The sequence below is a fragment of the Taudactylus pleione genome, unplaced genomic scaffold (genome assembly GCF_031769625.1).
Source record: "Taudactylus pleione unplaced genomic scaffold, aTauple2 ptg001357l, whole genome shotgun sequence".
NCBI classification, from domain to species: domain Eukaryota; kingdom Metazoa; phylum Chordata; class Amphibia; order Anura; family Myobatrachidae; genus Taudactylus; species Taudactylus pleione.
This window is the reverse complement of record NW_028285757.1, coordinates 270,672-294,264: the sequence shown is the minus strand read 5'-3', so window position 1 is coordinate 294,264 and position 23,593 is coordinate 270,672. Positions and strand designations below refer to the sequence as shown.

Sequence of the window (23,593 nt, the reverse complement as noted above, 5' to 3'; positions counted from 1 at the left end):
ACAAAATTAGGTTCATTATTTTCTAGTACTGATCCTTAGACATATAAGAATTGAATATGCTGTCTCCCTGCTTACCTTTACATTGTGTAAGTCTATTTTATACTGTACCTCCCTGTGTACATGTGTTTGTGATTTCCCGTAAGCCTTGATTTTGTAACAGACATTCCTGCATCTGCCAGGTAAATATTTGTGTGTACACATTGCCTCTTAACTCACTGAAATGATCTCCAGTAACTGATTAAAAGGATTGTTTGCTCTAAGCTCCAGTCCTCATAGGGTGACTCTCTATATAAACCCCTAACTACTCAGTGGCAGCACAGACCTCAGACAGAGTCATGGGGGGCAGAGGTCTCTGTCTCATCCTGCTATGCGGGATTATCCGGACCTACGCACAACAGTGAGTATAGGGATGTTCCCATCTCCTTTTCTGATTATCACAAGTTTGGGTTATAGTCATCTGAGATATCGGTGTAACTTTTTTTTGTTTTTTTTTTAAATTAAAGTCACTGCATATATTACATTACTGAGAGATGCCCAGTATGCACTCGTATATACTTTCAAATTACAGCAACATTTTAAATGCAAACTGTCTTTATTGTATAAATTATCGATCAATCTAAACACTGTATCCATTAGTGTTCTTATCTATTAAAGCACAAACAAATGTGAAGCTGTGGGTGGTCCTTGTTCTGATGAAGAGGGGCATTACTGTGTGCTGATCCAACCTGTTTTCATTCTTTAAAATGTTTTAAAATTTAGAAATCTCTAAGTTAAAAAAAGTTATTGACAAAGCAGATAGTATCTAATGAAGGTCTAAATTCAAAACATCTGGAAGACTCTTAAGCCGGCCATACACGGTGTGATTTGCACCTTGCAAAGCGATGGGGGATCCGACGACCGACATATTGGGCGTTCTCCACACACGGTGCGATCGGGTGGCCAACCGCCCTTTCCCCCACCCACATAGCGTTACATGGGATGGCACATCGCATCCTTAGATCAACTGAACCTGCAGTAAGATCGATGTACCACCCCACGGGTGCGTGCGCTATCCGATATCATGCCCATACACGGTACGTTATAGCAGCGATATCGCAACAATCCTTTGGATCGGCTGCTTTATCGTACCGTGTATGGGCACCTTTAGATTAGTGGTTCTCAAACTTGGTCCTCAGGACCCTACACAGGTCACCCAGCAGGTGCACAGGTGTAGTCATTACTCACTGACACATTTTAAAAGATCTACAGGTTGAGCTAATTATCTCACTTGTGATTCTGTGAGGAAACCTGGAAAACATGCATTGTTTGGGGTCCTGAGGACCGAGTTTGAGAACCTGTGTCTTAGATTAAAGACCGGATTGCCTGTTTTGTAAAAAGACAAAAAAATAAACTTAGCGCTGATCTAATTATTATTAAACACTGAAACTGCTGCTTTCTAAATAAGCACTCTACTCAAACTGCATTTTTAAGACATAAAAGATACAAAGAAGATAAAGAAAGCGCTGAATCAGCTCAGAAATTTCCAATATATTTATTATACCCCCTATTGGTTCCATAAAAATATATATAAAATGTTTTTCAACCATATAATATATATAACGGGCGACAATTAAATAAATTCATCAATTACACACATAAAAAATGGGCCCACAACTCACAATCTCTCTATACCTTAACATATAACATTTTGCATACAGCCTATCAATCTACTTATACACAAATATAATGTTCCTGCAGTAGAGAAGTATCCACTGTCTATGGAACTTAAGCAGATACAATTGTAAAAAAAACAAATTGGTATATAGTATCAGATCTATTGCTGCCTAGACATCCCCCTGTGCAGTATGTTGTTTCAAACTGTCAATAGTCACAATTCCAATACATTTGTAACAATCAAAACACAATATTAAGTCTTTTTTACAGCCCAAGTATGTTTATAGGCAGTATGATATTTCAGACTATCGGCAGTTGTGATTCAGACGTAGTCCTTAATAAAAAATATGTTCTAGGCAGTATATTATTTTCAGACTGTCAGCAATTGGATTCAGCCATAATCCTTAATCGCATAAATATATATATATATATATATATATATATATATATGCAAACTGTTTCAAATCCTCAGCAGTCTTAATTGGTAGACAATCCTTTTATAACAATGTGCTAGCTGTAACTGCAACCAGCGGAGTCCTTTTATTTGTAATAGATTATACTTTCAATTATATGCCGATAGTCTGAAATATCATACTGCCTATAAACATACTTGGGCAGTAAAAAAGACTTAATATTGTGTTTTGATTGTTACAAATGTATTGGAATTGTGACTGTTGACAGTTTGAAACAACATACTGCACAGGGGGATGTCTAGGCAGCAATAGATCTGATACTATATACCAATTTGGTTTTTTTTACAATTGTATCTGCTTAAGTTCCATAGACAGTGGATACTTCTCTGCTGCAGGAACATTATATTTGTGTATAAGTAGATTGATAGGCTGTATGCAAAATGTTATATGTTAAGGTATAGAGAGATTGTGAGTTGTGGGCCCATTTTTTATGTGTGTAATTGATGTATTTATTTAATTGTCGGCCGTTATATATATTATATGGTTGAAAAACATTTTATATATATTTTTATGGAACCAATAGGGGTATAATAAATATATTGGAAATTGCTGAGCTGATTCAGCGCTTTCTTTATCTTCTTTGTCTCTTTTATGTTTTGTAAAAAGACAAACGGGGAGATGTATCAAGTGTTGGAGAGAGATAAAGAGATGAAGTTGTCAGCTTCTAGCTGTCATTAATCTAGCACAGTCTTTGAAATGATAGAGACTGATTGTTTGCCTGGGGCAATTTCTCCACTTTATCTCTCTCCAAGGTTTTATAAATTTCCCCCAAAGCAGTTGTTGTGTTTCTGTAGAAAATACCTGACAACAGAGAACAATGGCTTTTTATTAAGTGTTATGGCAAATGGTATAGGAAATGTATGTATGATTGGGATATTGCACATGTCACCATTGCACAGTAATGTAAGGGCATAATAATCCCCAAGGTGGCCCGTGTGCAATGGGCTCCCTCCTCTGAGAAGCAGGACACCCCAGCTCTGCATATAATTACCTCATGCCGGCAAGCAGGACCCTCCTCTGGTGCTAATGCGCCATCTTCCCAGTAATATAATCGAGAAGATGGCGCATTTGCACAAGAAAGCCAAGGCTCTGGCACAGTGGCAGAGTCATTGCCTTCACCGCGCAGTGCCATCTTTCTAAAGATGTCCATGTTAACCGCAACAGAGGAGGGATCCGTATGCCGGCACAAGGTAAGTATAACTCTGGGTGTATGGTGTGCAGTACGGGGCCTGAACGCACTGCACACCATGCACCCATTGTAAATATGCCTATGCAGTGATGTCTTGAAGATATTTGGAATTAGGATTAGCTTGGTGAGACCAATTCTTTCTATTCACATCACGGAGCTGATTTTGAGTTGGATGCACCCGTGGCCATTTTTCCATGTGGCCATTGATGTCTGCTACTGTATACAATGTTAAAGTAATAATCCCTCTTTGAACAGTAAAAATCTCTATGTCTGTATGTGGAAGCCTCACACCAGCCCCATGCTGGCTGCTAAAGATCTGGATGAAATTGAGTCTATTTCCTAAAAATGTTCAAAAGTGCACATTAGCACTAAAATATTATCAGCCAATCAGAAATGAGCTTTGACAAGTCAATGACAATCATTAAAAAAACAAATCTGATTGGTTGTTATGACTGTAGTGCAGATTCTCTTCATGTTTGTGGGATTCCAGAGCTTCTCCTGTGCAACAAACACTTCCCACAGCTTCTATACGTGATGTAGTCAGCATCCCGGCTTGTGGGCTGCCTAGGGCCGGATTAAGGTCTGTGGGGGCCACTAGGCAACAAACATGTGAGGGCCCCTATTAAATATGGACGAGGGGGTATATGCAATGGGGACCATATTGCTTGTAAGCGGTACATTGACAAACAGCGATATGATAAGCTTAGCGCTGTTTGTTAAATACTGAAAGGAGGACATTTAGCAAGTGACATAAACCCTTTAGCACTTTCTCCCCAGAGAAATCAAACTTCAAACACACACAAGAAAAAAACACAATATACACCTACAGGAAAAAACACACACATATAGGCACCCACATGAAATATTACTCACCAGTTGCACAATCTTATCCACATAGTGCCCCTGATTCACATTACACCACATAGTACTAGTGCCCCTTATTCATGTTATGACACACAGTAGTGCCCCTTTTACACAATGCCCACAGTAGTGCCCCTTATACACAATGCCCACAATAGTAGTGTCCCTAATACACATAATGCCCACAGTAGTGCCCCTTATACACAAAGCCCACAGTATTAGTGCCTCTAATACACATACCCACAGTAATAGAGTCACAGCAGTAGTGCCCCTTATGCAATGCTCCCAGTAGTGGTGCCCCTTATGCAATGCCCCCAGTAGTGGTGCCCCTTATGCAGTGCCCCCAGTAGTGGCAGTGTCCCTTATGCAGTGCCCCCAGTAGTGGTAGAGCTCCTTATGCAGTGCCCCCAGTAGTGACAGTGCCCACAGTGGTAGTGTCCCTTTTGCAGAGTCCACAGTAGTGGTGCCCTTTATGCAGTGCCCCCATTAGTCATGCCCCCTGTAGTACTTCCCCAAGAAATAATGCCCCCTGTGGTAGTGCCCCCAATAGTAAAGCCCCAGTAGTAATTCTCCAGTAGTAATGCCCCCTGTAGTAGTGCCACCTGTATAAATGACCACACTAGTAATGCCCCCAGTTATAAAGCCCCCAATAGTAATGCCCCCAGTAGTAGTGCCCCCTATGTAATACCCCCAATAGTAATGCCCCCAATAGTAGTGCCCCAGTAGTAGTGCCCCCTCTAATGAAGCCGCTTGCGCACACAAAAAAAAAAACAACTAATACTTACATTAAGCTTTGCTCCCTCGTCTGCTGCTGTCCTGTCCACCTAGCTGCTCCTCTGAACTAAGGAAGAGATGTCATGACGTCTGTCCCATTGTGCACAGTGGGAGCCGGAAATCAGAGCTCAGGAGTGAGCTCCAGCCTCCGCTCCGGCTGCCGTTGTGGGGAGTGAGCCGGGCGCCCGCTGGTAAGAAAATTTTAGTGGGCGCCCAGCAAATAGAGTCTCCCTGCGGCACCAGGGTAGCCTCCCTGTGGAGCCTCCCTGCAACTTTAGAAATGAGAAGAAGCTGCAGCCACTCACATTGGGGCCACTTTTACACAGATTAAACCACAGTCGCATCAAATATATAAATGTCTCACATCAATTTGATCAGTGAAATATGGCAAATTAGTTTTGTCATTGCTAGTTGGTTTATTTATGCGAATATGATGCACATTTTAGACAAGATAGACGCTTGGTGCGGCTATATCACCCAGGATCTGGTGCACCGAGAGTGTATGAAGACACAATTGTACCAAGATGACATTTGCAACTACAGAACCTGCACAATGATGGACAGATCCCTGTGTGCCCGTAAATCCTGCCCATGTTGTCAATATATTTTATATGTAAATTATACTCATATTTGTATATATTTTCACCCTAACAGATGCGCCCTGATAACATCCAATGTGCTGCGTGCGGACAGTGAAGAGACCATCATCGTGGATGGACAGGGCTCTGCATTTGATGCTGACATCTTAGTGCAAGATTTCCCCAGGAAGAGTTTGAATTTAGTGCAGGGAAGGGTCTCTGTCAATAGTGCTAATGGCTTCCTGGGAACAACTAAATTGACGGTGAGCTTCTGGTCTGTGATCTATTGTTATAAACTAGTATCATGTGAATATATCAGTATGTACACACATAAATCAGATACAGAGAGTAAAGCACCATGGTGCAAAGAGATCTAGACCACAGGTTCTCAAATTCAGTCCTCAGGACCCCAAACAGTGCCTGTTTTCCAGGTCTCCTCACAGAATCACAAGTGGTATAATTAGCTCCACCTGTAGATCTTTTAAAATGTGTTAGTGAGTAATGAATACACCTGTGCACCTGCTGTGTGACCTGGAAAACGTCAACTGTTTGGGGTCCGGGTCTAGACCAGTGATTCTCAAACTCGGTCCTGAGGACCCCACAATTGAAGACATCACCGCAATATAGCTGAGGTGCTGTCTGCCTGTGATTCATCTTTTTAAATCTTTTCAACACAGTAAACCATAAAAATAGCATTTCTTTCAAATGCTTGAACTTTAAACACTTTTAAACTATTTAGGATTTATATAATTGGCCATTGCTAATTGGTGGTGCCATATTGATACCTTGTTCGTTATGGTATCGCCACATCAAAACAATATTAATAGCAATATTTAATAATAACAATACTTACTATTGCACAGTTGTAATCTACAGGAGATCAGGGGGTGGGGCTGCTGCTTTGATATGAGAGCTGGTTCACAAATGAAATATTGCAGAGGCAAAATCGGGCCAGTGCCGTATATCAAATGATCCAGGGCGGGATGCATGACGCATCGCATTCGGGATGTGAAGCATCCTGCCATGCTTTGCATGCATGTCGGAGTTGGTAATGCTGGTATGCATTTATTATTATGATCATTTATTTTTATGGCGCCACAAGTGTTCCGCAGTGACTTACAAAGTACATAAACAAATAAGTTGACCATTGATTTACAGAACAATACAATACAGGACCAGGACATGGATAATATACATTGCTACATTAGCAACCATAACACCCAGATAAGCAACAGAGCAAAGCAACCAAGTGTTAGGTGCCCTAGTGGGGAGTAAGAAGTAGATGAAAGTAGAGAAGGAGAAGCACAAGAGGGTAGAGGGCCCTGCTCGTAAGAGCTTACATTCTAAAGGGGAAGGCAGGGGTTGCTTAAGAGAGGAGGGGGCCCATGTGCACTCCCTGTGCGGGGCCCCCTCCTCCTCCCTGGTGACCGGCAGCCGACTGACGTGGCTGGCCAGCCACTGGAGCATTAGTAGACTCCGGGCACTAGAGTGTGTCCGGAGTCTACTGTGCATGTGCATAATGCCGGGAAAATGGCAGCGACGGACATTTTCTGGTGTTCTGAGCAGCGCTGACACCCGACGCGGGACCACGGACAGGTGAGTTTAAAATAATATGGGTGCAGGGTGTGCAGTGTGGGGCCCCATTATATAATGCACCATTATAGATACGCCACTGGGGGAGGGGCAGACAAACAGGGGAGTCACAGATGGGGTAGGCAGGGAGGAAGGAGCATGTAGCAGCAAGTTAAGATGAGAGATGGAAGGCTTTGAAGCAGTAGTGGGTCTTGAGAGCCCATATGCATGTAGGAATGGGCAAAGGACAGCTCTCTCGGTAAGGGTAACCCTTTGCAAATGAGGGACTTCCAGGTCCATGATCCAGAAGTCCATCTGGCGTCCTTCTGCGCATGCAAAGAAGGACGCACGCATCGCGGGGGTGCTGGGAGGGATCAGATTGGATCCCTCTCGCAGCACTTTCATGATAGAAGCCCATAGGCTTCTATAGGTTAACGCCATCAGGAAGATGGCGTTACCCACCACAACCAAGCCTCCGAGCAGCCCCAGAGTGCATCACATTCCGGGGCTTGGTGCATATTAGAAATGCGGTTATTTTGGGGGTTTGCCTGCATTTCTACCTTTGATGAATCCTGCCCCCAGTACTGGTCATTCATACTGATATTTCCAATCACGGAAAAGTAATATGCATGGCTGATCAGGACACACTGGGAGGCAGAGGCGCTGCTGTCTGTACATTGCCCCAGTGGCTGATCCTCTCTGCATCAGCCTGGTATATATTTGGGCATGTCTGTATTTACATGTGACCAGTGGCAGCTGGGGCTGCAGCCCAGTCCAAAGTTCAAATAGGGGAGCCATTAGGGACATTTAATAAAGTTGGACACTTTTTCCTCCCAGAGCAAATGCAGAACAGGACGCAGATAATAAAAAACATATTTGTATGTCCAGTCGGATGCAGTCGGGATGCTTTCAGTGATACAGATGTGTCCTCTTACATCCTTGCTGATCACGCTGCAAACTGGCGCACGCATTTCACAATGCGATTACCCGTGGGTGCGGGCGTTACGGTACGCCATCGAACCTCACGCTTTGCCATACTTGCTGACATGCAGCTCCCACCTGCCGGGAGAGAGCTGAATGTCTGCTCACAGTGGGGGGGAGGGGGGCGTGGCCAGGCATTGATGCATTGGGGGCAGGGCCGGAGGCGTGGCTGCATGATCGCATCATCGTGGTCCCACCCCCTCTTCACAATTCCTAAAATAAAGGTGTTGTGAGGCAGGGGGCGGGGTCACAATGACGCAATTCAGTGCGAATCGCATCACTGCCCCCCCACTGCGGGGTTTCTAGTTTACTCTGGGGTGTCAGCCTGCACTATGCGTGGTGCGATTTGCCACATATGCAGCGAAGATGCAAAAGGGAACATATCTGTACATCAGTAGCATATGCACCAGGTTTATGTCAGGAGTTATAGTATATCTGTGTATTCTCACAGCAGTGCAGAGGAAGTGTAAATGGAGCATAGTTGCTGTGTGACAGTGTTGTAGGTAAAATCAAATTCTCTGTATAAATTGTGGTTTAGTTAAATACAAACATCAGTTGTTTCGCCTTTAAAAAGCAAATGTTGTGCCTCTAACTCACAGAACAAAGATGGATTTATTTATGTAAATAGGAGTCTTTGAAAATTGGAGAAAATTCTGGAAGAAGCCATTTACCTGGATGTGGTCTAGCTGCGTCTCTGCAGGCGTTGTAGAACTACAAAGACCAGTATAACCTGAGAATGACAAATATAATTGTATATTACATACACTGTGTTCCAGCAATACCTTCAGCCTGTCTGCTTCATTTCACATTAGATTCCACAAGCACAGTACACTCTCTTAGCGTTGCTTTAATATATATATATATATATATATATATATATATAAAACTAATAGCCCTACTCCTAGATGTACCTGATCCCCCCTGTACCAGCCTATTCCCAATACAAAAGCAATTTGCCACAGGCGGAGTGCACTAACGTAACACTGATATATGAGATTCCACACAAAACAGTAACAAAATAATTAATTGAAAAATATGCGATTTCTATGGTAAAATTACTTCTTGTGTATTAGAAACCGTTGTGAAACTGCTACTTTCCAATATACTGATATTTTTTATCTCTTTGGCTGCTGTCCCATAATTTAAAAAGCTAATTAGACTTATAATAAACTTATTTGTTACAGCAGGGTGTATATTGTCCTATGTTTTTCATTGTTATTTTTTGGGGTATTTTCATTTATTGTAGATTCCATCCACAAATTTGGAGACAGACCCCAATAAGAAACAGTTTGTCTATGTCACTGTGACTTCCAATGTTTGCAAACTGGAAAAAGTGGTCTTGGTGTCCTTCCAGAGCGGATATATTTTCATACAGACCGACAAACCCATCTATACTCCGGGGTCCACAGGTGAGGGGCTGCATATATACAGTGTGGCTATGATTCTGAGTTATTGAAGCCGGATTTACTACCATATGCTAATGAAGGTTACCATAGGGCTAATCTGAGGATCAGTGTGGCTTCAAAAAATTATTGTGCGCTGTGAGCCCCCTCAGCTCAGCGCAAAGCCAGTGGGAGGCGCGATCAGTGTGATCGCTCCTGGCATAAGAGACTGCAATCAAATACTCCCACGACATTCCCACAACACTCCAACAACACCACCATGATCGTGCCACAACACTCCCATGACATTCCCACAACATTCCCATGACACTGCCATGATATTCCTATAACACTCTCAAGACATTCCCACAACACTCCCATGATATTCCTATAATACCCCCAAGACATTCTTTCAACACTCCCATGATATTCCTATAACACTCCCATGACATTCCCACAATATTGCCTTGACACTCCCGCAACAATTCCATGACACTCCCACATGACAGAACAGTTCACTGTGGTTGCACTGTCTCCACCCAGTTGCTGCCCCAAAACTCCCATTTCATGCAATAGGGGAGATGCACTAAGCTCTGGAAAGTGATTTGGGTGACAAAGTGATAAATATTTTTTTTTTCGAGAGAACCTCACCAATAGACATTCCGTATTCAATTAGGAGCGAAAAATCAGTTGCCGAACTTTTCGCTGACATCGGAGGTTTTGGGTGCAAAAAAGTATCGTGCTCGTCCCTGCATATCCCCGTATTTCAATTCCAAATCGGCGAAAACTAAACCCAGTGAAAACGAAGTGAGCAAAAAGTGCTGTCATTTTTGGGGAAATCAGCCTGACACCCCCCTAAAGATGCTGTGACATGGGGGTTCACTATGGGTACCCCTAAAAAGCCCTGCTGAAGGTATTTTGGGTCTTTAAATGGTCTCAATTGGTGCTGTTTAGCGTCTTTGAAAAAGTGATGAAGAATAGCATTTACCAAGATTTTTTGGGAAATTGAGTCCCAGCAAATTTGGGGTACATGAAAATGGGTGCAAACATATTTTAAAGTAGCTAATGTGAACTTTTAAAAATCATGAAAAATCCAGCTGCCGCAACCACCTGCAATAGAAAAAAAACACCTGGGGCATACTTGGGGACCACCCCTGAGTCTATTTCGCTAATTTAGAAGTTTGTCCTCCCACACTTTGTTTTTTTTCGCACCCAAAAAGTACTTTTTTGGGGTGTCCTGAGAATGTTTTCTTTTTTTATGACACAGTTTACCTTTGGGAGAAAGTCAAAGGGGTGCTAGGTGGTTTCTGGAAGTATGTACCCCAAATCCCCAATTCTGCACTTTTTTTCGACACCCATTCATAGGTGATACTTTTTCGCAGGGTTCTATCCACTGACTTTCCGCACTGGCGAAAAGTCGGAAAGAATTGAATACCGGGATAAATACAGATTGGCGAAAAAATGACATCATCGGCGAAAAAGTATCGCCGATAATGGCTTTTCGCCGGCAATTGAATATGGCCCTAAGGGGCAGATTGCCTTGAGTTTCTAAAAATGAATAGTGGAGGCATTCCCAAAGCAACCAATCAGATCCTAGCTGTCATTTCTCTATTGTATTTTAGAAAATGATAGACACCATCTGATTGGTTGCTATGGTAACACCACCATTTGTCTTTTGTAGAAGCTTTAGTAAATCTGCTCCTAAGGGTGAAGAAATACACTGTAATACAACTGAATAACACTAAATATTAGCGGCATCGGCTGCTAATATTTGAGAGGCTAGATAATGACATCAAACTATATATAACCCCGAAGAAGCAATTATTGATAGACATGATAATGGGAAATAATGACACGGACAACAGGGATGGATTCATGCTGAAGGATGCGACACCCACAGTATATCCATCTACAGCTGCTGCCACCATCATTAGTATCAGGTCTTACACCCACCCCCATGGTTGGACCATGACTCCCATAATAAACCCACTGAAAGGCCCATTTTAGCATGCTTTTCTATCAACCTCCCAGTCTCCGCCCAGGAACAACCCTCACTTTTCCGCCACATTTCTGATACCAGCAGAATCGATCGCAATAGCGCCTTTTTGTGTACACTCTGTGTGACTCATGCGCCGGGGGTGGTTCTGAAAATTTTGCAACTGCCTGTACAGCAGCATCGCGTATGGATTGCATATGACGCAGAATCAGACCCATACTGTGTACATGGAATAGTGGCCCTGATTCAGAGCCGGACGCTCTGACAGAGCGCTCGCTCTGAATCAGGGCCGGTCTTTTTTTTTTTTTTTAGAACGGCCTCCTGGCCCCTCGCGAGCGGCCAGGAAGATGGTCGTGATGGTCAAGACCATCGCGACCATCGGGCTTGCGACGAGACCCTTGTGGTAGGGTCTCGTGGCCGCAAGCCCAGAGAGATTTTGGCTCTAACAGAGCTGATATCATTCCCACTGACATCACTCATGATGTCAGTGGGGCCGCCCCCAAACGGAGGCGTTCACATGGGAACGCCTCCGTTTGGGCAGCCACTCCCCCGGCCCGCCCACCAAAGGGGGTGTGCTGTCACTCAACATCGACAGCACGCCCCCTTTGTAACGAGACCCCGGAGCGACGGTTTGCCCGTCGCTATCCGGGTCTCGCGCATGCGCACTGGGCCACCATCGAACCGCTTGCGAGCGCATAGTGCTCATGAGCGGGTCTGAATCAGGCCCAGTATCTGGTCGGGGAAAGCTAGACTACTGCAAAGAGCTGCGTATGATAGAGCATGCAAGAGATTGGAGATGGGGACAGAGGGCCTTATTTAGCACTGGACGCAATGGCGGTTATATACACAGATTGAGCGATTGTTTGCCATGGCGCATGCATATATGCCACAATGCGCGTGCCCAGTGACCACATTGCGATTCCGGATGCACAGAGTAATCCATCGCAAAGTGAGTGACAGATTGTTAGCGTTTGGGCATGGTAACGGGGTGGTCAGAAAAACGCAGGCGTGTCTGACCTTTTAAACACCGTCACATGGGCGTGTATAAATTAGCCCTTACGATCTCCTATGCAGCAGCAGCAGCATGAGAACCCTCTGCGTGCCGAGAGAGCTGCCATGTCTGCGGCCGGTCAGACTTTGCACCATACTTGCCTACCCTCCCGATTTGGTCGGGAGCCTCCCGAAAATCGGGTGCCGCTCCCGACCTCCCGGGAAGGCAGGCAATTCTCCTGACTGCTGCCCACCCCTCCTATCCCCCCCACAATAACACCTGCAGCCCCCGCAGCAGGGGGGGGCGGTGACGTGATTCGCGTCATTTTGGCCCCGCCCCCTGCTTCACAATGCCAATTTTATCGGCATTGTGTAGCGGGGGCGGGGCCAAAATGACTTGGTCGCATGGCCCCGCCCCCACCATGCCTACAAGTGCCTGTCACTTGCCCGGCCACTCCCCTTGTCCTGGCCACGCCCCCCCCCCCCCCTCCTGCCGATCTGGCTGCTCCCTCCCGGAAGGAGCAGCCAAAAAGTCGGCAGGTATGCTTTGCGCAAGGGCAAGATGGGTGCTCAATGTTACCGATATTTACGCAGGTAAGCGACATTGTATGCATATGAGAAGGCAGCTGTGGGTGTCCCTATGCTAGGGTTATCTTTGCAACCATTAGCATATTTTCGCAGCTGCTTTGAGTACATAATCACAGCTGTGATCACATTTATTGTGCATGTAATTTTCTCTTCCCATTCAGTTCTCTACCGGATTTTCACCATGAACCCGAGTCTGAAACCTGTGGACAAGGCAGTGGTCATCGAATTCCTGGTGAGTGGCTGTTCTTGTCCAATGCCATTAATGATAGATGATCAGACAGATTGTTAAATCAATACAAGCTAATTACATGACAAATTATTATTTGCATAATATAACTATTATGTTATTCTTCTTAAGACAATTATTACAAGGTATAGCTTTCAGTTGTGATACCTGAATAAAATAATATATTTTTAATTCACATTTTAGTTTTTTTTTTTTTAAAAACACATTTTTAGCTACAAATACATAAATTAGGGATAGTGATAATTTTGGGGACATATTTCTCCACCAAATGTTAACTCTTTCTACTGTATTGTGAAGGACAAAACTCTGTGATTATCTGAAAATCAAAGTTAAAACACAGAGGCATTATGTAAAAGCTAGTCTAACCCAGTAGCACAAAGAGCTCTATTTATTAACATTATTTTTACTAAAATAAAGTGAAAAAGGGTATTTTTACACACTATTCACATTATTTTAGTTTCACATATATTTACTAAAGAGCAATTGGAGTAGAATTTTTAGTAAGCAGATCGCATTTCCCATAATTGTAATGGGAAATGTGATCTGGCCAGAGTAACTAAAAATATATTGTGAAAAAATATTTATTTATTAACAGTTTCTTATATAGGGCAGCAAATTCTGTTGTGCTTTACAATTTGAATCAACATTAACATTATACTGGGTTGTAAAACACATACATACATACATACATAAAAGACTTACATAAGGGTAAGAGGGCATACCGGGGAAGCACTGTGATAATAACACCACCTGGAGATGGCATTATCCAGGGTTTCCCCTGGTTCCCCAACTCCTGCTCTGCTTTAAGCCCATGTGATCAGCTGTGTGGTATAAATAGATCACAAGCTGATCACTGCAAAAATATAAAAAAATAGTAAATAAAAACAAAAAACTTACCTGTATCCAGAGTGATCGGTGCTCCGGTGAGGTCCTCCGGGCTCTGGTCTTCTGGTCTCCCGGCTCCTGCACTGTGACCCTGGTCACCTGCTGCATAGAACAGCTGACTGGGGCCACAGTGCAGGATGGGAGACCAGCAGACCGGAACCCCGGAGGGCATCAACAGAGCACCAATCACCAGAGGTAAGTGTAATCTAAGTGGGGTGGTTTCTGGGGGGCCCTCGAGGGGGTGGTGGGGGGGGAGTTTGCGTTAGCCAGCAGCAGGCATATGCACAGACACAGTCTCCCTGTATATTTAAAAAAAATACAGTGAGGAGACCGTGGAAGGGATTCGCAGGGACAGAGCTGTATCGCAAGCCCAGTCCCTCCAAGGGATTTTTTTTTTAGAAATCCTTGTGACATTTCCTAAATTCGCAATGTGAATTTAGTCGGAAATATCACACTACAACCACATTTTAAATGCTGATTGTAGTAAATGGAGCCCTTGGGGTGTATTCGTAACTGATGGGTTGTTACATATGGGTCCCCTGGAAGAGCCAGAGCTAGAACTACAAATAAAACCCTCCATTGTTATTGGTGTTTTGGTGTCTGTATAACTTGGATTCTCTCTTTCCTTCATAGACTCCAGAAGACGTCATTGTAAAAAAAGATTTGATAAAACAAACCAGCAAAACTGGCATCATATCTCTCTCTTATACACTATCGGAGCTTGTAAGGTGAGAGTCAAACTCACAAGGTGGTTACAACCATCCATTCACAGACAATATTTATTAATGTTGTGTCATAGGCCTCTGGCTCCAACTAGACTTGGCTGGATCAATAATTCTATCACTTTTTTCCAGGTGATCAGTACGTGGTGATCAGACAGTTACAGCACTTTAACAGTGTCGGCTGTAAAACATACATTATGTTTTTTTTTTACATGCTTGAAGCGGTGAAGCCGATACTGATAAGATACTGTAAATCACAATATTAGCAGGTGGGCAATGTGTGTGTTCCACCTTACAATGTCTGGATTCTCAGTGTCAACCTTTTAACTGTCAAAATGGGAACTGTCAATTACACAACTCTTTAAGACACATTGTATCAATGTTTAGGTCCTCTGTCAGACCATTTTCAAGATTTCAAATGATAAAACACCAATCGCTCTCAGCCCAAGCAGAAAATATATGTATAAAACCTGTACTCACCTGGTGTCTGCTTATAACAGTGCTCTCATCAGTTCTCATCCCTTTCAACTGCTGGTGGACCTTTCAATGATATGCATTACACCTGGGAAGCCCCTATGGTGCTCGGACACCACTTCCAGTCCAACGGTATTGACGTCAAAGACTTAGGCCCTCATTCAGAGCCGCTCGTAAGCGGCCGCTCGTTCGTTATGAGCGATGTTCGCTCATCTGCGCATGCGTACGGATTGTAATACGCATGCGCGAACCAGTCAGTGCGGCCGAAAATCGTTTGTTCGCTAAATAGCGAATGCCTGCTACTTTGAGTGACAGGAGGAGGCGTATGTGGGTGGTAACAGGGGAAGGTGCTTGAAAACGGGGAGTGGAAATCAGAACGCAGGCGTGCTAAAAGGTCAAAACGGGCGTTTTAAGGGAGTGCATAATTAATCCAGCAGCGTCATTGACCACGTCACTTGTTTTTTTTTTACTCAGAACTGCTCGCAAAATAGCGGTTGAAAAAACCAACCACAAGAATAGCGAGCAGTTCATACGCTATTCAATGTACTCGATTAATCTAATAAATAGTGGACATGACGTATGGTGCGAGCGGCAAGGGGGCGTATTTTTCAAAATTACAACAGCAAGTTTTGCACGCTCGTTCAAACTTAGAGGCGTGAACAGACCGCAATGAGCGAACGGATCATTTGAATAGCCACCCCTTGTTTGTGTATGAACGACCGCAAATAGCGAGCGGCTCTGAATGAGGGCCCTAATTCCTTGGCGCCCATGTGACCTATTGTTTGCATTCCAAGGTGATTGATATACTCGCCATCATTAAATTCCCTCTATTCTTAGCCATCTGTAGCTCAGTCTAATAACCAGAATGTCACCAAATTTGGTAGGGAGACTAAGTCATAATTGTGCATAAAAATATTTTATTTAATTCTTTAAGCATGGTCACCATTTGTGCATGTATTATATATATACAGTATATATAAACAGCCAAACAAAACCTTTATCTTATGCTAATAAAGTTAATAAACACAAATACTACAGCAGCTCCTTATAGTGGAACCCCTGTTAGTGGGTACCTCTCACATAACATAGAATCACAAAACCAGCACTGAACACTTTGAATTTTTTGAATGTTAGTAAGAATCCAATTTTGATGTGGATTTGCTCTTTAGATGGATACTATTCAAATTGATAATGTAAAGGTCTTGCTCTTCTTCTTAAATCGGCAATAATGTCCCAGATATGAAATGAAGTTCTCTGGAAAAAAACAGCTCACCAAAGAATCCACCAAACAGACGGCCAAATGGCCATATATTAGTATATACAGGAATATTTATTTCTTTAACATTGTACACAAAGAAAAAATTGCTTACATCATATAAAAAAATGGAATGTCAAACATCAACGCCAATAAAGGATAGATGTAATGACCAACCAAGACACTTACAGGTGTAAGCTCAATGGCCGGGACCTCTAGAATGGCGAAGTGGTATGACACCCTAAGAACAACCCTACGCGTTTCGTCCTTCAGAGAGGACATCTTCAGGGGTATTATCAGAATAAATAAATATACAATTATATCAGGCAGTGATTCTTAGCTCATCTCGCTGGAAATAATGACTATAGTCTATCACATGTAGTGATTCCAGTGCAATATGTATTTTTTTTTTAAAATACAACATCTATTAATCAAGGATAAATTTAGAAGTACACCTGATTAAATGACATCCAAGTAAACTCCATAAATTCTCCTCCCCAATTACATCCCCTCTATATAGCCCACCCATTACTTTACATATTGTTTCTTTATTCACTCACACATCCTCCTGACCATGGGCCAATATTCCTGTGTGACTGGATCATAGTACCCGCCAAGAACCTCTGCAATCTGCTTAGACCAATATGTAATATGTAGCACTTATCCTTTATGTATCAATGCCTATTTCTTTATAGAGTATAAGCCTGTGAGCAACTTTGTCTTCATCTCTCTGTTATTATCCAGTCTTGTTTTATTACTATTTGTTTCCAATTGTAAAGTGCAACAGAATATGCTGGCACTGTATAAATAACAGTGCCGACAGTAGGTGTCTCGACACCCAGCGCCGTATCATGCTCTCCATCCGCCCCTTCCTTCACTGAGTCCTCCCACTGAGATTAATAATTACTGCAGTGGGTGGGATGTGGGCGGGGATCTTTTATACCCAAACCCACGGAGCCCACATGCTCAGTGCCTGGAGCCGGCCCTGATAAATAACTATTTATAAATATAATAAGTCCTTTAGTGGACAATAGAACTGCTCACTACAAGCCCTATTCAGAATTACTGTGAACTGATTTGACTTGAGCTTCACTACAATATTCAGCCAATCCGATGCACTATCCCACAACCCAACCAATCATATAGTGGCCGATGTGTAACCTCATTGGATGGCTGTGAAGGCTGTCCTGGATCAATACAGTTGACCATCATTTTGAGACAGAGGAGGGCTCATTGGGCGAACATAAGCGGATAGAGGGGATCGAGAGCCTTTACTGGATAATGGAAGTCAATGCAGGACCAGTAATATCTACTGTATGTAAATCCTACCTGGTGCTAATATTGAGATCATCCCTTTATTGTAAGCTCCAAAGAAATATGAAAAAAAAAAAATCACAATTTACACATTCAAAAATAGCTTCAAATATGGTAGAACTTTAAAAAAATACAAAATCCAGAACTCTTTATTTTTATTCTTCAAAGTGATGTTATGCTGTTATAATGACTGTAATTCCTTTATAAGGATGCATCAGACTTACAGTACATCTCCCTGACATAGATAACATTGATATGGAATGAATAGTAAGGATGTTCTTGATGTAATGTGAAATATAGATCTTTGTTTTTATACTTTCCAGTTTGGGAGTATGGACCATATCAGCAAAGTTTGAGGAAACACTTCTACAAAATTACACCACAAACTTTGAAGTGAAAGAATACGGTATGATTTACAATGATTCATAATATCAATGGCATATCTATAAGAGATGTAGTGAATTTACCGACGGCCATGATGCTGAACTCCGGAATTCAGACGTCAAAAGCCCAACTCTGGAATAAATATGGGCGTCGAAATACCGTCGCCTATCTTTAGCCCGAAACCTGAAATTCCGACAGCTGGCATTCCGAATGTAGGTAAGCGGGCACAGGTTAGTGCTAGCCGTGGGGGGGAGGGTTAGGTTAAGGAACCCCCGGGGGGAAATTAGGGTTAGGCACCCACCGGGAGGGTTAGGGTTAGGCTCTTGGGAGGGGGTTTAGGGTTAGGCACCACCTGGGGGGTGTTAGGATTAGGCACCCCCCCAGGGAGGGTTAAGTTTAGGGTGTTGGAAGGGGGGTTAGGGTTAGGCACCACTGGGTGGAGGTTAGAGATAGGCACTATAAAGCGAGGGTTAGGGTTAGGGTGTTGGAAGGGGGGTTAGGGTTAGGCACCACTGGTTGGAGGTTAGAGTTAGGCACTACTAAGGGAGGGTTAAGTTTAGGGTGTTGGAAGGGGGGTTAGGGTTAGGCACCACTGGGTGGAGGTCAGAGTTAGGCACTACTAAGGGAGGGTTAGGGTTAGGCTCTGGGGAGGGGGTTTAGGGTTAGGCACCACCTGGGGGATTAGGGTAAGGTACCTCCCACCCAGGGAGGGTTAAGTTTAGGGTGTTGGAGGGGGGGTTAGGATTAGGCACCACTGGGTGGAGGTTAGAGTTAGGGTTAGGGTAGGGAGTGGAGAAGGTTAATATACTTACGAGCCCCTGTCGGGATGTTGAACCTTCAGGATGCCGCTGTCAGGATATAAACCAGTGGCTACTCAGCTGCTGGTATTTCATACCCAACCCATCTATAATGGGTGCAGGGTGCGAGGTGCACATGGGCCCCCAGGTCCAGGGGTGCCCATACCACACACCCTACTCCCATATATTCTATTCACCTCTCTGGAGTCCTGCATTGGTGCAGAAGAAATCAGCAGGAAAAAGGCACGGTGGCCATTGTTCCTGAGATTTGTGCATGTGCAGAAGAGTCTGGCACAGTGCCATTTTCTACTGCGTCACAAAAATGGAGGGGTTTGCACAGAGACAGCACATAACTCCTCCTCTCTTAAACTGCTCAAGATGTATATAGTACAATTACCATATCTAGTAACCCCAATCTAGTACTGCAAGGGGTCCAGTGTATGGGGCCAGAGTTATTTTAAAGAGAAACACACACCCCATGTGCCCTCAATCCTGTTTATTATGTCATTCTCTCACTCACTCATTTCAGAGCATGTCTGGTTAGTTGCAGATATCGGGCACATGCTATTCTGCTTTTTGGAAGCGAAGGGCTATCATTGCATATTTAAATTTTGGTGAAAATGTCTTTAATTTCCAATGTGTGTGCATAGTGTATGGAAGCTGAAGGGATAGGTCATAAATGGATGCAAGTTTTTTGCAGACAGATCTAGAAATCCAAATTATATTTTAAAGGAGAATTGAAAAGATGAAAATGAAGTTGGAAAGGCTGGAGGCATGCGGTGGGTGGGATATTTGTAACTTGTGAACAGATAGTGGGGACTGTATGGGGTCTGGGTTTGGGGAAATGTCAACAGAGCTGAAATTTGAGAACGAAAGAGAACCAGGAATGGATATTTTTGGGTGAGAGTGTAGACTAAGCCAGAGGTTGCCAAAGTTGGCCATGAAAGCACTGTAACATTCCAGGTTTTAAGGATATTCATGATTGACCACAGGTTGGGTATGGGATCCTGGGGGTCAGGATGCCGGCAGTCAGAATACTGACAGGGACACCCCATCAGTCAGAATTCTGACAGTATCAGGTAAGTATCCCTACCCGAAACCCACCTTTCCCACAGCCAAACCCTAACCTTCCCGCCTGCATCCCAACCCTAACCCTCCACAGCTTAACCCTAAACCTCACTCTAATCTTTATACTTACCGCAGGGATGCCAGCAGTTGGGATTGTGGTTCTGGCATTCAGAGCACTGGCATCCTGACCGCTGGGATGGTGACTACATCCCTTGACCACAAGTGCCTTAAAACTCGTTAGTGAATGAGGCCCTATCACCAAAATGAGTGATAACTGTCACTGTGTATGATAAATGGTGCTCCAGCCAATCAGCTCCCAACTGTCAACTGGTAGAAAAATGACAGTTGGGAGCTCATTGGCTGGAGCACCATTTATCATACACAGTGAAATGTATCACTCATTTTGGTGTTAAAACTTGTTAATAAATGGGGACCTAAGGGCCTTACAGGAGTTTTAACATTCACAATGAGTGATAAGACTTGTTACGTATGATAAACGGTGCTTCAGCCAATCAACTCCCAACTGTCATTGTCCAAACAGATGTTGGGAGCTGATTGGCTGGAGCACCATTTATCATACGTAATGAGTTTTAACACTCATTCTGAGTGATAAAACTTGTTGATAAATGAGGCCCTTAATTAGTATGTCAGTCAATTTGATTTAACCACCTGTGCTCAACTATGGATATCTCTAAAACCTAAACTGTTGGGGTGCCTTGAAGAATGTGGTTGGGAATCTATGGACGAACAGTAATGAACGAGTAGAGAGCAGAGCATTTGAAGTTAAAGACAGGCAAAGTAATACATAGAGAGAGAGATAGAGCTGGATGTTATTTACAATTTTCAATCTTCAACCATGTAGTTCAAATTTGGTGACTTGCATAGCAATTTCCAAATCAGGGGAGTAGCTAGAAAGGTTTGTGCTTCATAAAGTATAACATTTTCACGGGGCAGTCTAGGCAAAATATAAGGGAGATCACCTATAATAATCTATTGGATACAGTGCACAAGATTAGACCTCCATTGTTTTACTTTATAGAAGCACAGTCTTTAAGTGCAGCACGTATTTTTAAAGGAATCAAATTATTCCCATTTTCCACCAAAAATCTGGGTCTGACTTGGGTTTTCGTACATGGTTTCAACCCAGGTCAGACCCTGTTTATACTGCACCTTCAATCCAGGTTATTCCTTGGTCAGCTCCATTCACACTGAACCCGGGTCTGCCCTGCTAAACTTGTGAGGTCATAAAAGTGGGCATTGACTTGGCCACAGCCACCAATCAGCACATTTTAGGCATGACCCCGGTCGTATAACCTGGGTCGCATCATTTACACTGCACCATTACCCAGGTCCATCCCGGGTCCAACCCTGGTAGCTACTCGGGTTAGGTTCCTAGGTAACTTTTCCTGGGTTATTTTTCAGGGATCTTTTTCCACTGAGCCACTACCTGGGAAGACGCAGCAATAATATGGGCTATTGGAGCAGTGAAAAAGAGGTATTAGATATAACAATTATACTAATATCGGTGTTCTTTGCTATACGTTTTAGTTCTGCCGAGTTTTGAGATAAAGCTGGAGACAACTAAAAATTTTTTCCACATAAATGATGAAGAACTAAGAGTGAAAATCTCTGCAAAGTGAGTAAATGTGTATTTCTGGTGTTTACATTAAATATGACTAAAATATGTGTAGTTTAGTGATCGGTGCTATATGTACAGGAGGTGTCTGTGTGTCCTAGTGATCAGTGATATATGTACAGGAGGTCTCTGTGTGTCCTAGTGATCAGTGATATATGTATTGGGCATGTCTGTGTGTCCTAGTGATCAGTGATATCTGTACAGGAGGTGTCTGTGTGTTCTAGTGATCAGTGATATCTGTACAGGAGGTGTCTGTGTGTTCTAGTGATCAGTGATATATGTACAGGAGGTATCTGTGTGCTCTAGTGATCAGTGATATATGTACAGGGCATGTCTGTGTGTCCTAGTGATCAATGATATATGTACAGGAGGTGCCTGTGTGTCCTAGTGATCAGTGATATCTGTACAGGAGGTGTCTGTGTGTTCTAGTGACCAGTGATATATGTACAGGAGGTGTCTGTGTGTTCTAGTGATCAGTGAGATATATGTACAGGAGGTGTCTGTGTGTACTAGTGATCAGTGATATTTGTACAGGAGGTGTCTGTGTGTCCTAGTGAGCAGTGATATATGTACAGGAGGTGTCTGTGTGTCCTAGTGATCAGTGATATATGTACAGGAGGTGTCTGTGTGTTCTAGTGATCAGTGATATCTGTACAGGAGGTGTCTGTGTGTCCTAGTGATCAGTGATATATGTACAGGAGGTGTCTGTGTGTTCTAGTGATCAGTGATATCTGTACAGGAGGTGTCTGTGTGTTCTAGTGATCAGTGATATATGTACAGGAGGTGTCTGTGTGTCCTAGTGATCAGTGATATATCTACAGGAGGTGTCTGTATGTTCTAGTGATCAGTGATATATGTACAGGAGGTGTCTGTGTCCTAATGATCAGTGATATATCTACAGGAGGTGTCTGTATGTTCTAGTGATCAGTGATATATGTACAGGAGGTGTCTGTGTGTACTAGTGATTAGTGATATATGTACAGGAGGTGTCTGTGTGTTCTAGTGATCAGTGATATATGTACAGGAGGTGTCTCTGTGTACTAGTGATCAGTGATATATGTACAGGAGGTGTCTGTGTGTTCTAATGATCAGTGATATATGTACAGGAGGTATCTGTCTGTTCTAGTGATCAGTGATATATGTACAGGAGGTGTCTGTGTGTACTAGTGATTAGCGATATATGTACAGGAGGTGTCTGTGTGTTCTAGTGATCAGTGATATATGTACAGGAGGTGTCTGTGTCCTAGTGATCAGTGATATATGTACAGGGTGTGTCTGTATGTTCTAGTGATCAGTGATATATGTACAGGAGGTATCTGTATGTTCTAGTGATCAGGGATATATGTGCAGGAAGTGTCTGTGTGTTCTAGTGATCAGTGATATATGTACAGGAGGTGTCTGTGTGTTCTAGTGATGAGTGATATATGTACAGAAGATGTATGTGTGTTCTATTGATTATGATTAGTGATACAAAGTATTGTATAGAATTTGCTTTCTGAGTTATGTTTTCTCTTCTCAGCTATCTGTATGGGAAGCCAGTGGATGGAAAGGCATTTGTACTGTTTGGAGTGAAGAGAGACACTGAAAGGAAAAGTCTGTCAGAAACACTAAGAAGGATTGAGGTATAAAAATATATTTATATCAGAAGATAGCGTTTTTATCTACTACTACACACATCCATCATAATGCATTTACTTAGGGATCCTCCTGTCTTTTATTCTTTATTTCACACATAGCAGGTTTTATCACTGTAATGTTCGCAGTACCCACAGTA

General features: G+C 43.1%; 1 protein-coding gene across 1 annotated transcript in view; it reads left to right on the top strand.

Moving 5' to 3' along the window:
* The first annotated feature begins 335 nt into the window (after window positions 1-335).
* LOC148443004 (complement C3-like) overlaps window positions 336-23,593 on the top strand; it is a 124,351-nt gene continuing 101,093 nt past the window's right edge. Inside the window, exons 1-8 of the mRNA XM_088463399.1 lie at window positions 336-397; window positions 5,605-5,791; window positions 9,328-9,490; window positions 13,199-13,269; window positions 14,803-14,897; window positions 18,258-18,340; window positions 21,732-21,819; window positions 23,339-23,441. Of these exons, the coding sequence (XP_088319525.1) occupies window positions 336-397; window positions 5,605-5,791; window positions 9,328-9,490; window positions 13,199-13,269; window positions 14,803-14,897; window positions 18,258-18,340; window positions 21,732-21,819; window positions 23,339-23,441 (852 nt within the window). The remainder of the gene's footprint in view (window positions 398-5,604; window positions 5,792-9,327; window positions 9,491-13,198; window positions 13,270-14,802; window positions 14,898-18,257; window positions 18,341-21,731; window positions 21,820-23,338; window positions 23,442-23,593) is intronic.